This window comes from Ostrea edulis, chromosome 5 (assembly GCF_947568905.1).
Source record: "Ostrea edulis chromosome 5, xbOstEdul1.1, whole genome shotgun sequence".
NCBI lineage: Eukaryota > Metazoa > Mollusca > Bivalvia > Ostreida > Ostreidae > Ostrea > Ostrea edulis.
In genome coordinates this window covers 31,115,350-31,131,459 of record NC_079168.1, presented here as the reverse complement: position 1 = coordinate 31,131,459, position 16,110 = coordinate 31,115,350, and the positions used below count along the sequence as shown (strand labels likewise).

The 16,110-nt window shown below is 33.8% G+C and overlaps 1 protein-coding gene and 1 long non-coding RNA gene across 8 annotated transcripts in view; both read right to left on the bottom strand.

The window, feature by feature from the left end:
* LOC125649900 (protein unc-79 homolog) overlaps positions 1-15,850 on the bottom strand; it is a 77,870-nt gene extending 62,020 nt beyond the window's left edge. For 5 of the 7 annotated variants that reach the window (XM_056165762.1, XM_056165765.1, XM_056165763.1 and 2 more), the window contains exons 1-11: positions 15,698-15,844; positions 12,191-12,311; positions 11,599-11,759; positions 11,094-11,264; positions 7,131-7,217; positions 5,916-5,971; positions 3,548-3,677; positions 3,353-3,417; positions 2,640-2,798; positions 1,171-1,385; positions 492-678 (exon numbers count right to left, since the gene is read on the bottom strand). In XM_056165762.1, the coding sequence (XP_056021737.1) occupies positions 492-678; positions 1,171-1,385; positions 2,640-2,798; positions 3,353-3,417; positions 3,548-3,677; positions 5,916-5,971; positions 7,131-7,217; positions 11,094-11,264; positions 11,599-11,759; positions 12,191-12,311; positions 15,698-15,719 (1,374 nt within the window). In that variant the 5' untranslated portion in view covers positions 15,720-15,844. Of the gene's footprint in view, positions 1-491; positions 679-771; positions 942-1,170; positions 1,386-2,639; positions 2,799-3,352; positions 3,418-3,547; positions 3,678-5,915; positions 5,972-7,130; positions 7,218-11,093; positions 11,265-11,598; positions 11,760-12,190; positions 12,312-15,697 lie in introns of those variants that run through there. The other 2 variants (XM_056165761.1, XM_048877748.2) reach the window with 2 other exon arrangements.
* On the bottom strand, positions 8,390-10,496 carry LOC130054839 (uncharacterized). Its single transcript, XR_008803168.1, has 3 exons — positions 10,055-10,496; positions 9,099-9,184; positions 8,390-8,998 (listed from the first exon to the last, which is right to left on the bottom strand). It is a non-coding gene; the product is annotated as an uncharacterized LOC130054839 (long non-coding RNA).
* Positions 15,851-16,110: the final 260 nt, after the last annotated feature.

Below are 16,110 nucleotides of genomic sequence, written 5' to 3'. Positions count from 1 at the left end.
AAATCATACAGATCCAGATGGAGCCAATAACATTTTACTTGTTTTTATATCTTCCCCCTTATGGTGAAATGAATTCTTGCAACTGCTCATTGACTTTATCTGAGATCTGCATTTGTTTTACAGATTGCAAAACCAGCTGTCTATTTGAACATGCAGAATAGGGTAAGTTACATGTACAATTTGATGTGTATGCAGCCAATTTATACAGTAAAACATGGTTACAGTGAACCTCTAGCACCAGCGAAAAAAATTGTTATAACAAAACTTCATTATATCCTGTAGAATTTTCATTATTTTCCTCTCATAGAGGAATAAAGATCCCTTCAGAATAAGTGTGAATTCATTATAAGCATGATCATTATAAGCATGTTTTACTGTATATTCTATAACAATGCTGTAGGTACTTATTCCAAATTTCTGACATTACTTATTTCACATGACCATGTCATACATTCTCTATTACATTTTTATCATTTTTTTCTCTGACATACGATTGAGATGTCGTCTCTCGGAGTGCACAGTTCCACCAGCAGCCAGATTCCATATCGACTCAGTAACTTTCTCTCGCCTGCCTCTTCAATCAGCAGCAGTTGTTCCTCCTCTGCAGTAGTCTGCTGGTAGTCTTCACCCATCTCAAGCAGACGCTTGGATTCTATTGGTTGAGCCTCTTTCAGTAAGCTGAAGAGAAAGACAAAGTTTCAAATTTCAGTCAAACACTCCCACAGAATGCATGTCCAGAGTGTGAAATATATTCACTTTTGTTTACATTACCTATACTCCACGGAAAAGGATCCTTACGAAATAGATTTCATCTTGGAAAATACATGAGCATTAGCACTTCATAAAAGTAGGCCGGTGTGAAGTGTTGCAGTTTATACCCTCATGTACTTTCAAAAATACATATTTTTTATATTAATTTATATTTTATGTTCATTTCTGTTCCCAGCGGTTAAAATAGACATATTATATTTATTTGTATACATACGTGCATCATTTACATCTGCATCACATTCATGAGGAAATGACTATCAATAAAATTTGTATAGACACTAAACACAAGACCATTGTAAATGTAAATATCTATGAATACTATAGTTTCAGTATCTAATACAAATGCAAAACGAACATTTATGAAATGAAACTTTAATGTCCAGTCAAAGAAATGATCACCTTACGATTCCGTCAGTTAAGTATCTCTGAACTTCCATATTGCAGTCCCAAATCTCCGGAATACTGCGGTGATAAATGTGTAGCTCCCCTCTCTTCGAGTTGTGTCGCTGATTGTCACAGTGTTCGCAGTATCTGATTGGTCGATTACCATTGTAGCTGGCACACTCAATAGAGAAACACGTGCACACTGCTAGATTGTCTTCCGACTTACAGTTCTACATGTGAAAAGATAAAATATCACTACAATACACGTATCATTCTTATACTAGGTATTCATACGACTATACTATAATACTGATACTAGGTAATCATACGACTATACTATAATACTTATACTAGGTAATCATACGACTATACTATAATACTGATGCTAGGTAATCGTACGACTATACTATAATACTGATACTAGGTAATCATACGACTATACTATAATACTTATACTAGGTAATCGTACGACTATACTATAATACTTATACTAGGTAATCATACGACTATACTATAATACTTATACTAGGTAATCGTATGACTATACCATAATACTTATACTAGGTAATCATACGACTATACTATAATACTTATACTAGGTAATCGTACGACTATACTATAATACTTATACTAGGTAATCGTACGACTATACTATAATACTTATACTAGGTAATCGTACGACTATACTATAATACTGATACTAGGTAATCGTACGACTATACAATAATACTTATACTAGGTAATCGTACGACTATACTATAATACTTATACTAGGTAATCCTACGACTATACTATAATACTTATACTAGGTAATCGTACGGCTATACTATAATACTTATACTAGGTAATCGTACGACTATACTATAATACTTATACTAGGTAATCGTACGACTATACTATAATACTGATACTAGGTAATCATACGACTATACTATAATACTTATACTAGGTAATCATACGACTATACTATAATACTGATGCCGGTGATTGTTTGGTTGTACATGTACATGTATATAGTTTAACGTCCCTCTCAAGAATTTTTCACTCACATGGAGACGTCACCATTGCTGGTGAAGGGCTGCAAAATTTAGATCTATGCTTAGCGCTTATGGCCTTTGAGCAGGGAGGGATCTTTATCGTGCCACATCTGCTGTGAAATGTGGCCTCAGTTTTTACGCTCTCATCTGAAGGACCATCCCATTTAGTCGCCTTTTACGACAAGCAAGGGGTTCTGAGGAGGCATTCTAAGCCGGATCCTCACGGGATTATAACCGGTGATGATATGACTAAACTACAACACTTATATCAGATAATCATATGTCTATACTAAAGCACCTTTACCGTATTCTCACATACAGTCGAGACATGTGACATTGGCAGCATAGATTTACCTTATTCTCACATACAATTGAAACATGTGACATTGGTAGCATAGATTTACCTTATTCTCACATACAGTCGAGACATTAGCAGAATAGACTTACCTTATTCTCACATACAGTCGAGACATGTGACATTGGCAGTAGAATGTCAGTTATGTATTCGCTGTGTTCCTTTCTCAATTCGTCGGCGCAGTCACTACAGATGTACAGAGGAGGAGGCTTGTCCCCGGAGTGAATGGCTAGAGCAGGATTTAAACACATCTACAATATAATCAGAAAGGTGAAATATTAAAAAAAGAAAATGCTCACAAAATACTGTTTACCTTGACAGCCTGACAGTTCCCTGAATTTTATCTTACCTTGACAGCCTGACACTTCTCTGAGTTTTATCTTACCTTGACAGCCTGTTACTTCCCTGAGTTTTATCTTACCTTGACAGCCTGTCACTTCCCTGAGTTTTATCTTACCTTGACAGCCTGACAGTTACCTGAGTTTTATCTTACCATGACAGCCTGACAGTTCCTTGAGTTTTATCTTACCTTGACAGCCTGTCACTTCCCTGAGTTTTACTTGTGCCTTACCTTGACAGCCTGTCACTTCCCTGAGTTTTACCTGTGCCTTACCTTGACAGCCTGACACTTCCCTGAGTTTTACCTGTGCCTTACCTTGACAGCCTGACACTTCCCTGAGTTTTGCCTGCGCCTTACCTTGAAAGCCTGACAGTTCCCAGAGTTTTATCTTACCTTGACAGCCTAACAGTTCCCCGAGTTTTATCTTACCTTGACAGCCTAACAGTTCCCTGAGTTTTATCTTACCTTGACAGCCTGACAGTTCCCTGAGTTTACACAGCCTTGTCTTTGGCACAGCACCGGGGGCCAAGCTGGAATACACAAACAAATTTTTCAATCTAAAATGTTTGAAGTTTCATTTTCAAATTCAATGAATTATTTATCTAATGATAAAGATTTGACAGGATTTTTATTGATATACAGAACATTAAGGTGGCCAACCTGTGTATTTATAATGAATTCCTCTTCTGTCAGTCAGTGCAGGATTTAGTTGAGGCCAGTAATAAAACAGCAGGTTAGCAGCAGGTGCTCTGGCAGTGAATGGACCATATGCCACAATACTCAATATGTCCTACAATAATACAGTATGTATACCCCCTCGTATATCTCCTACAATAATACAGTATACACTACCCACCACAAATAAGTATACACATAAGATTTTTACACATTTTGGAATGAAATATATGCAATATAATGAAAAAGAGCTGAATTCACGTGTATAACTTTCAATTAATCTCAGTAAAATAATCAGTTAAGGGTACAACTTCAATATATGTGAAACAATAATGGACATTCAATATTTTTGGCTTAGTCTATTAAATTGTGACATGGAGTTATTCAAGGTGAAAAATCAAAAGGTCTTATAACAGTACACATTAAATACACAATAATATTTATGAGTAATTAGTTTGAAATGGTTTCAAGATAAAAGTTTGCATAATATCTCTTTATAGAAAATTCAAAAATTCAGAAAATGAAGTATTTTGATAAAAAATGAGGATATAAAAAGTTAAAGGCCTGTCATCTACTCATACTTAAGAGTTATGTATTTTGCATAGGAAAACCTGTATCTATGACGTAATCCATATTCTGTATGTGCAAGTAACTTATTTTGGTAAGTGTATACTTATTTATAGTGGGCAGTGTACATACCCCCTCTATATCACCTACAATAATACAATATGTATTACATTACAAAATGATAACACTGATTAACAATATATAAAGTCGTGTTATACGGTCCTCTGTCTCTGTTTATGTTTCCAGCAATCGTGAATCGCATTTACATTGATAGATCGATATCAAGAATATAAATTCTACATGATGTTAGCATTTTTAGTACTTGAGCTAAAATTTACTTGTACTAAAGTTGTATGCATGTCTCATGAAATGATTCAAATCTGCACTACTTTCTTCCAATAAGCAGACTACAAAAATCTTCTTTTGAAATAAAAGGAAACAGTAAAACACAGTTATAGAGAACCTCCAGGGTCAGTGAAAAACAGTTCGCTATAACCAAACTTCATTAAACAGTAAAACATGGCTATAGTGAACCTCCAGGGGCAGTGAAAAACAGTTCGCTGTAACCAAACTTCATTATACGGTAAAACATGGCTATAGTGAACCTCCAGAGCCAGTGAAAAACAGTTCACTATAACCAAACTTCATTATACAGTAAAACATGGCTATAGAGAACCTTCGGGACGAGCAAAAAAGTTTACTCTAACCAGACTTTGTTATACAGTAAAACACAGTTATAGTGAACCTCCAGGACCTGTGAAAAATTTTGTTGTAACCAAACTTCATTATATCATATAGATAATGTAAGATTTTTGTTGTTTTCATGGGGAGAATAAATATCACAGTAATAGGCTTGAATGTATTCATTATCAGCATGTTTTACTGTAGTAAAAAATATCTCAGAAAACTGATCAACTTTTTGTTGGACCTTTTCAAGGCCCATCTCATGACCATATGGTCAGTGAAAATGTAGGCGGAGCCTAATCTAAACAGATGTTATTTACCTGGAGTGGCCAGGGTCTACCAAGGTGTTAATTGCTATATCCCATGGCACTCAAAGAAATACACAAGAGACAGAACATGGTAGAAATCTACCTGCTTTTTTTATAGTTTTGATGTACATAGGACCTGTTTCAGGGACCTCTGCAGAGTTTCTGTGGTCAGTGTTTGAATAATGGTTGTATTCCTATGGGTAGCTGACACATTTTATATCCACCCCCTCTTTCTCTCTCTCGCTCTTACTCTCAGTCATTGACTCAATGAATAATTTCCGTTATGAATATAGAGGTATCATAAACTGATGAGATAAATTGTTTCAATGAGTTACAAGTTTTAGAAATTATTGTGCAAATTATTGTTTGATTTCTGATTGTGTAATTTATAATACATGTATATAGAGGGGGGAAATTACAATTATATTGAAATTGTATTGTTCAGGGGTCTTTTTTAAAAACAATTGAATTACTAGAAAATAGCAGTTGTGGACAGGTCAATGCTATTAAAACTCAGGTATACTGGGCTTCCTCAAGATATAAAGAATGCCTGTTGGTACTGGCTGTTGTTATCAAAACACCTCTCTGGGGTAGCTCCAGACCTGTGTCTGCAGATGTCACTCCACCTGAGATCTATTGTTAAATGTTTGATTTACAGGCAGTTTACAATTTGAGGGTAGTAACTTAAAATTGGGTCTTTAAGGGAAACTACATATTGTCAGTCATTCAGTTTGTGAAAATGCTAAAATATAAATTCTGGACTCCAAAGTGAAAACAAGTTCAATTTTCATTACCTTAATCAGGTCTCTTTTGATGCTCATAAAACACTCCAGAATCTGGGAGTGAAAAGCTGCAACACAAAATTCCATTCATCAGAAATTATTTCATTTCAATTAATTCTTTCTACTAATTAAACTCTCCTGAAAATCAGTAGAGAAGTGACTTCTAATAAGAATGTTGTCCAGAATGGTTTACTATCTCTTAGAATTTATCATTTATCATCAATACCTCAGACCTATACATGCAAGAAATTCATGTACATGTACTGGAGAGTCTCAAACATTTCACATAACAAGTAGTAAGTTTTAAAATAAACAACTGATAAACAATATCTGCATCCTATATTTTTTATTTGAATCCAGATTGTGTATGCTTTTCTTTTAGATTTACTATTTATCTATTGGTTGGTCTTTAACATAGAAAACTTACATCCATTGTCTGTGTGTTGTTTTCTAACATAGAGAACTTACATCCATTATCTGTGTGTTGTTTTCTATATAGAGAACTTACATCCATTATCTATGTGCTGTTTTCTATATAGACAACTTACATTCATTATTTGTGTGTTGTTTTCTATATAGAGAACTTACATCCATTATCTGTGTGCTGTTTTCTATATAGAGAACTTACATTCATTATCTGTGTGCTGTTTTTAACATAGAGAACTTACATCCATTATCTGTGTGCTGTTTTCTATATAGACACTTACATCCATTATCTGTGTGCTGTTTTCTATATAGACAACTTACATCCATTATTTGTGTGTTGTTTTTAACATAGACAACTTACATCCATTATCTGTGTGCTGTTTTCTATATAGAGAACTTACATCCATTATCTGTGTGCTGTTTTCTATATAGAGAACTTACATCCATTATCTGTGTGCTGTTTTTAACATAGAGAACTTACATCCATTATCTGTGTGCTGTTTTCTATATAGAGAACTTACATCCATTATCTGTGTGCTGTTTTCTATATAGAGAACTTACATCCATTATTTGTGTGTTGTTTTTAACATAGAGAAATTACATCCATTATCTGTGTGCTGTTTTCTATATAGAGAACTTACATCCATTATCTGTGTGTTGTTTTCTATATAGAGAACTTACATCCATTATCTGTGTGCTGTTTTCTATTTAGAGAACTTACATCCATTATCTGTGTGCTGTTTTCTATATAGAGAACTTACATCCATTATATGTGTGCTGTTTTCTATATAGAGAACTTACATCCATTATCCGTGTGCTGAAGAACCATTGTTATGATAGCAGCTGCTGATTCACTGGCATACGACGGCTCAAAACAGCCATCATAACCTGAAATGTAAGAATAGCGAACTTGAATTTGAAATTAGAAAACTAAATAATTTTAAGTCTAAAACCCATGAAAGATCACAATGTAAGATGTTTTGAAATCTTCCGATTAAAATACAGGAACATATTTTTAATTCATAAACACTAAACAGTGAAATGTGTGTACATAATTATGAATTAATTAAGGTAGCTATTGATAGCTAGCCCCAAAAAAACCGCTCATTGAATTTTTTTCAATTTTATTTATTATAACATTTTGACTTTATCCTAAAACATATCAAAAAATCAACAAACGTAATCAGGTTAATTTTCGAGGAAAGCGAGATTGAAATCCCCTCTTTTGCAGCCCATAAAGGCAAAAAATGCCAAAATTGAGCAAATTAACACAAAAGCCAATAAAAATTTTATTGACACCAGAAATATTGTTTGTCATATATAGTTATGTAAATTAAACACAAACAGATAAAATATCAACATTGATTAGAAATTCAAAATGCATCTAAGGAAAACATTGGGATGATTCGACTTGGCAATTGGCCAAATTTACCCTAAATATGGCGTTTCTCAAATACTATCAGGCATACATTTTCTGACAACAACAAAATTCTGCTCATAAAATTTTTGATTTTATTTCATTTTTACAATAAGTCAAATAGTATCTAAAATATTGAATAGAAAAAAATATACCAAATGAGGTTTAATCTGAAACTATGTCAGATTTTGTAACCCTACCCCCTCCCTTCTAGAAATGAATTTTAAGAGATACAGTCAGCAGAGATAAACTATTGACCTTAAATGATTAAGCATTCCCAAATTACAATATTGAGCATTCAAACTCACAATACTAGAAGTTTCTATGAGCCATTTAAGAATGATATATAGTGTGTGCTATTGCAGTTGACCTTTTCGCACTCACAATGATTGCCTAAATATTTAGTTATTTTTCATACAATTTCTTGTAATAACTGGACCAAATCTATTACCTATACATATTTTTTGATAGAAATTTATATCACTATACAGTATAATACACCAAATATGTTTAAATAACCATTTCATATTTCAATAAATAATTTATATCAATGGAAAGAGACCCATGGACTGCCCATGGATCACTACATGCAAGTCCATCTGAGTCATCTTGCCCTCACAGATAGGTGTGTCTTCCATAAGTTTAAGATCTCTAATTGTAGTTTCAAAATGAACCAAAAACTCACTATTGGATAACTGAGAATGCATGTACATGTATATTGCATTAACTAACTGAAGTTTTCCCCAGGTGAAGGTCTATGTTCACTGTATGTATAAGGGGGGGGGGGGGGGTGAATTAGTTCCATTATGAAACTTTTCTAAAAATTTGATATACATTAATGTATCAATGATGTATGTTTCAACTAAATTTTGAATTACAAGGAAAATTCAAACACATTGATTGAAGTTATAAAATTGATATTCTATCATGTGCACATTTATTACTGATATATCTAAGAAAGAATAATCAACATTGAAATTTCCTTTACATCTATGCAATATTATTGTCTTTCAAAAGGCATGTACATGTAATATACGAGTACATGTACTTGTTTTCCCTTAAATTCACAATTTAGTTTAAAGTATGTTGTACAACATCCACTGCTCTGAGCTCATATAAGTGAATTAATGTTTTTCATCCAGTCCCAAATTTTGCAGTAGTTCTTTAATCTTCGGAACTTGATCAAACATTTTTAAATTTATGGAGTTGTGGGGGTCCAGGGGATATGTCATCATCACTGTAAATGGAGTACCTGTTCAAAATATAAATATATTTAAATATAGCAAAAAAGATGAATATCTGATATACTCAGAATTGTCTTTATAAATGTTTATCAAAAGAAAATATAGTACCTCTCTTGCTGTTATACTTGTTGACTCGAAATCCATTTCAACCTGCACTGGTCCTATCTAACCTCCCTCGGTCTTCAGGCTGATGCCTAGAAAAAAGATCATCATAATTGATATTTGCACAGTTAGGTCTATATTATACCATTGAGTAATTAGACTGTGTCAGACAATGTGAATTTTAAAACTGTGTCTCAACACATACATGTATTCAGTTAAAATTTAAATACTGATGTTTCAAAATCATAAATTGCAATATGAGATGACATGTATATATGTTTTCATAAACTGCCATAGACTTATCATATCTGTTTTATTTACAAAATGTGGGTCAAGAGAAGGGCATACGTGTAGTATACATATCTTACTTATACATACAGTGCATACATTTGCCTATGAGAGGGCATATGCAGACTTGTGATTAATTTACATTATTTAAAAAGGTTTTGCCAACCTACATGTTTGTGTGAAACACGAAACCTCAGGTTTGATATATTTCTTAGGTCACTGAAATTTCAAAGTAATAGTATATGTATACTATAGTCTAGGGAATTATAATTCATCACATGCCACCCCCCCCCTTTCCACTTTTTATCCGGTTCCCTCATACCCCTAGATAGTAGGTCTATACAGTCATTTGTTTTTTATTACTTTTATACATGTAGTTCAAGGTATGTTATTTTCGTAACGGTTATTTTCATAACGATATTTTCTTAATAAAAGAGTTGTGAGAGCCCATGTTTACAAATGTGGTATACATTTACATGACATCCGTTCGTTTACAATCACATGCACAGGTGGGAGTTATATTTTATGCACACATGGATACATACAAAATAATGCATCTACTGTATGTCGTGTGTTTAAACTTACATATGTTATTATAAATTGCGTTGTGAAATAGCAGAGGAAATGTGAGTTGAACTTTTGAATACAAATTTATGGCATTTTTTTTCACTCACCAAACAAAACTATGATTTCGTTGTCCAAGTTGAATGCATCCACCAACTTCCTCTTCTTGCAAGAAACTTTGTTTAGCCTCTAAATGACTGTATAAACAGTATTTAATCTCGCAGCATGCAGCACTCGGACATTACGATGCATCAATCAACAACTTTGTTTACGTAGCGCATCATGCATCAATGTACATGGATTGGTGGTTGGTTTAACATTTCGATTAGCAAAAAGTTTCACACAGATGAAACATTTGATCTACCATTATTACAGACATTGACGTATACTTATGTGGTATGTGCATATTTTCTGTAGGCGAGTCAGTCACAGCAACAGAACACTTTCGGAACCCCTTTTTGTTTTTCGACTATTCTATGACGGAGTAAGGAATTCCGGAAAATGAATTCACGTGAAAATACACAATTTTTACTGATCACGTGGTTGCTATCCGTCGCCACCTTAACTCAACTCAATGTGTAGCATGCATTAATGAGATATTGTAAGCCAACTTTTATTCACGCGAGAGAAATGCTTACGAGGTTCATGAGAACTTCGATGTCACAAATACTTTGGCCACAAAACAATCCTTTAATGTCTCTTGTATTTGCTTAAGATAAACTTGTTCTCGAAAATTAGTCACAATGAACAAGTTCATTACTGGTAAATTGTGAAATGACAGCGATTTTTTTCCTTATATAACTGGTACCGATAAACGGTACCATTCCCAATGCCAAAAACCATTGATTTTTCCCAATTTTGAGACTAAAAATTCCCAATTCACTACTTCTTGTTTTGTTTTGTTTTTTCTTTTCTTTTAGTTAAAATCATTTGCCATTACATTGGTAGAAAATTCCCAATTTGTTCGATTTTGACGCTATTTTTCCCAATTGAATGGGTACCGGTACCAGTACGTAGAAAAAAATCACTGAATGAAGTCGTCATGACTATAAGTAGGTCTACAGTACCCTGATACCTCGGTAACCTGTACATTACGTATGCGAATTCAGAAATGTTTTACAGCAGAAGTACTGATATACGACTACTTACCCAGGGTCATTGGGAGCATATTGCTACAAAGCAGATCGATTGTGTCCTTGTGTAATGTCGGAGGAAAAATGGCAAGAGTGGAAGCCACAGTGTAAGGAAGGGAGTCCAGTAGGTCGTGTTCCAGGAACGGAACAAGACAGCCTAGCACCTTCAGAACATACTCGCCTATTTCTGTAAGTATTCATAACATACTGTCCTATTTCTGTAAGTATTTATAACATACTGTCCTATTTCTGAATATACAACATACTCTCATATTTCTGTAAGTCTTTACTATTTCTGAAAGTAATATTCTAGTATTTTTTCCAAGTATTTCAAACAGACCAAAAAAGTTTTCATTATCATTCTATAAATGACTAAACTACAGTTGAAGAGATTAACCATTTTTAAGGCATCACATTATGAGATAAATTAAATGAAACATACACTGCCTTTAATTCATAGACATTGGATTGTGATTGATATACATTTCACTTTCGAGATAAACAATATATTGTACATGTACCTATCTGTTTCATTTGCATTGTTGGGACAATGTCTATCATGTTCAAAATGGCATAGTATAACCCTGTGTAGTTGAGATTAGGAAACACAGACTGTCGAACACTGTCTCTTTGTCGGGGTCCATAGCTCTCCGCTGGAATGTTGGGGACATCTTTAAGTACACTAAAAAACAATACAACAAATTGCTGTAATGTCATCTCCATCTTCAAACTATTTCATTCTTCTGCTTTTTTGTCCACAAAAATGTGGCAAATGCAAGAGAGGTGAAGATGCTGTTTTAAACATACTGTAATTATTTTAGCGTGTTTAATGGCGCAGTCAGAGCTATTGCACTAGTTTGTATAATCAGGATTTAGCATTTTTTCTGTGCATGTAAATGGATGAAGAGAAATTTTCATGTTTTAGCACATCTATAAAGTAGCAATCTTGCTTCACCGCCAAAGCCACAAAAATTTGAATCCTGCTAAAATAAGTATAATTATATATATGTACTGCAGTATTTCATTGGCATTTACACATAATTCTGTAACATAGGATGTCTTCTCCCTGTATAACAGAGAAATAGATCCACATGCACATACGTTACGTTATACCTTCTCAGAGTTTGTGAGAAATATTTAAGGGTGTTCTCGATTTCGATTCCAGTGGGCTGAGGAGTCAAGTTGTTCAGTATCCGAAATCTGTAGTCTTTCAGGTTCTTGATCTTTGAATTGACTGAAGATGAAATGAAATATATGATAATAATGTAAATAGTGCATGGGCCCTGTATAACACCAAACAGTGTGCCATGTCAGGGTTTGACACTAAGGCACGTCCGACCGACCGAGTCTAATAAATGATAGGTCCGGTCGGGTAAAATGTCAATTTACTAGTCTGACTGGTCGTGTTAGAAAAATAAACAAGAAACTTTACTTTAAACCAGAAGATATTTACTAGAAAAATAACTGCAAAGAGTTTGAGAGCAATTTTGAGATTGGTGTCATAATCTCTATTTTTAGCTCTAATAAATAAGTCGTGGTCGGAAGTGATGTTTTACGACATCTACTCGATATTAATGTGTGTAAAGTTATGTTTCAGATAAATAGATATAAATTGAATTCATTTTCATTTTTTAAAAAACCCAGCTTAATTGAATTAAATATTAATAAGAAAGTGTTTATCAAATCAATAAATTACGTCCTAAACAGCCATTTATCATTGTTGAAATATGTGTGGGGATGTTTCTATATTCAAATATGACTTCTCTTCCTCAAGGAAAGATGTCCCACAAGAAAAAAAAAAAGGTAAAAGTTGGGAAGAAACAAAGCAGGGCTTATGAAGTAGAAATAAAAAAAGAAGAAGAAGAAAGGTTGAGGTCATTCTATTCTAAATGGACAAAAGAATTTCCGTGACGGGTAGAATTTAAAGAAACAGAAACGTGTTTGAAAATAAAAGCATCAAATTGAATGATGAGATTAAAGATTGTTTGAGACAATTAAATACGTTTTAGTTCAAACTTAATGTTTGTAATTTGAATTAAGTATTTAGATATATATGGAGAATCTATCAGGGGTTTTTTTTCTGGAAAGTTGGTCAGGGCTAGTGGATGTAAGGTCAGATCCAGTAAAATCATTTGAAAAAGCCTGACTGGTCTAGTGCTCAAAAAAGTAAATGTCAAACCCTGCATGTCAAAGTACTAGCTTGAATCATCATGTACAATTTTTGAATCCAATAGATGTTTTGCACACTCTAACGTCATGCTATGTCAAAAGGTCATAGGGGGAAAAAATCGTACATCCAGGTCCTTTGTCAATGTGAAACAGCGAACGACGACGGCTACTCACCAACATTTTACGGGTGAGATATACTTTGTTTAAGCATGTAAGATGATAAAAATATAACATTCGTAAAAAATACACTTTAAAGTTACCACTAAGAGTTGCAGATTAGAATGTTTCATTCACATCTGTTTAATTTTAGCTGGTGAAGTATAGGTTGTTTATGTCTGCTCGCTACTTTCACTTGCGATGTTTTCTATCGAATTACAGTCATTAGCTCTCTAAAATTAACCCAGTGAAGTAGTACATTGCATAGAGAAGTGATAACAGTTCAATAATTTTATTGACAATGTGTCTTTTTTCTTTTAAAATGACAAAGTCGTTTGATTTATCGGCATACCCCCCCCCCCCCCCTCTTCTCTCTCTCTTCTGTGGTATGCAGTACTGAGTAGTAATTAAGTTTGAACCTATGAATTAAAGTCACCCCTCACACAATTAAGGATTTTGAAGTTTGGATTGAAGTAAGTTTTACGAGTTGTTTGGTTGGGTGTTTTTTTTAAGTGTCTATCAGCATCATTGTCGTGCCAATCATTTTCAATATTCGAACGACGGTCGCGCTTATATTAGAGCTCCTATCAGCACGATATTCTTTTCCCAATTATAAATTTCTTCTACTAGCCCATGAGACAGAGTGAGAGATATATTTCATTTGTATGATTTTAAATCTTATAAGCTTCTGACAATATTTTAAAAAAAACAACCGAGATGTCTACACAATTATTTAATTTATCTCTAACTTTGACAAATGACCAGTTCAAAGTTCACTTTTAGGTATAACATATGTAGGCCTATATATATTAAAGCTAGAAACTTTATTGCAAATAATAAGGATACTAATTATAAACCAGGCAATTTAGGTTCACCACCCAATACCCAACTGTTAGTCAATCCATTTTCAGCCGTCTGATTTAAACAACCGACTTCTCTTTGCGAGTGTAAGGAGAAAGGGGTGTGTAAGACAAGTGTAAGGAAAAGGAGGGGGGATTTGACGATTCTAAGAAAGGAGGGTTTGTATTAGACGAATGTAAAGAGATGGAGGTATATTTGACGAGTGTAAGGAGAGAAGGGGGTTGGAAAAGCCCTGAATTATTCCTGACTTTCACTAACTATATAGACTACAAGTGCTTTTCAAAATTTGTCGTCGTGCGTATAATCTCGCCCCCCCCCCCCTTTTTTTTGTAAAATTTTCTTTTTAAAAATATTATCTGTATAGATCATAGTAGTTGTCAATATTTATATTTTGCACCCCCCCCCCTCCCTCCCCTTGATATGGGACGCTATGATGTGCCTGGATAATACTGCCGTGACTTGTTGTAATGCATTATAATCTATTTTCTTTGTAAAATTACCATTAATAATGAACACCCCCTGTCCCTAAAAACATCACAATACAATGGGTCCAGTAGTCGGTAGAGGGGTAGACTCTATTATCGAAATTTTACATTTTTGTACAATTCAGAATTAAGATTTTTAGTGTAAAAATGATTGTTTATTATGAAATGGAATCTTCAAACATGGGTATGAAAAGCAACTTTAGTGCCAATAAATAGTTTCTCATAGAAATTCTAGAAAGGAACTTTTCCATAAAAGATATGCTAAAGTAAACCTTTGGTCCTCTTTATCTATTATGTAAACAAATTCTATCATAATATAAGAGATAAATCATTAAAAACTTTGGGGGGAAAAGCATACATCGTTGATTTGTCAAAAGGCTGCGTCCATGATTACGTCGTTTTTTCCCCTATGACCTTTGACACGCATATATAATTAGGTAATTAAATATGGCGGCACCGAGTGTGCAAAACATCTATGGTTTTTACTTATAAATTACTTAGTGTTTATACCATGGGAGTGCAAGAATATTAGAAGTAAACTCATTCTTGCACTAGCTCCCATGGTATAAACACTAAGTAATTTATAAGTAAAAACCATTGGATTCAAAAATTGGTCAGAATAATCATCTTGAGATTATTCATTACTTTTGGCCTGATTAACAGCCTTGTTTCCCTGCAAAGATCTGCATTTAGAATGTACGTTATTTGAACTAAACATATGATTATTCTGTCACATATTGCTGCACACAGAGCTTGTGGATGCAGTGTAAATGCAATAGCAATATATGTAGGAATATCCCTACACAGGACTCGGCAAAAATTATCAATAAAAAGAAAATATACGAAGCTCATTGGTAGGATTCATGCTTGTTTCTCATTTGTAAATTGATTAAAAACTCCTAAAATGGAACGATACATTATGCAACATTTTGCATTTGAAAATACATACAGGTTGCTGCGCGGGTGGTCATTCTTGTTCTCTTTTCTCACTTCAATTTCATTCCAAGAATCTCAGAACAATCGCAAAAATTGACCTGTGTTTATCTTCATCTCATTACTTTCTCGTAAAAGGAGAGATAAATGAAAACACGAGAGGTTTCCGAAAGATTGATGCTGGAACTGAGGTTAACGCACACACCGTACGGGATTCGATATTCGATGTATCCTGGAGTTAATACCTGTTCACAAGACTATGTCCAGCATGAAAGTAAATGAAATATAAGAATAATGTGTTTAAAAATTGATTTTTGTCATGTACAGAAAAATACGTAATTCTAAGATAGAAATAGTTTACATTAAACACGAATAATTTTTGAACGAGTTAATCAAAATGCAAAGTGCGTGTCATAAAAAATCTAGAAA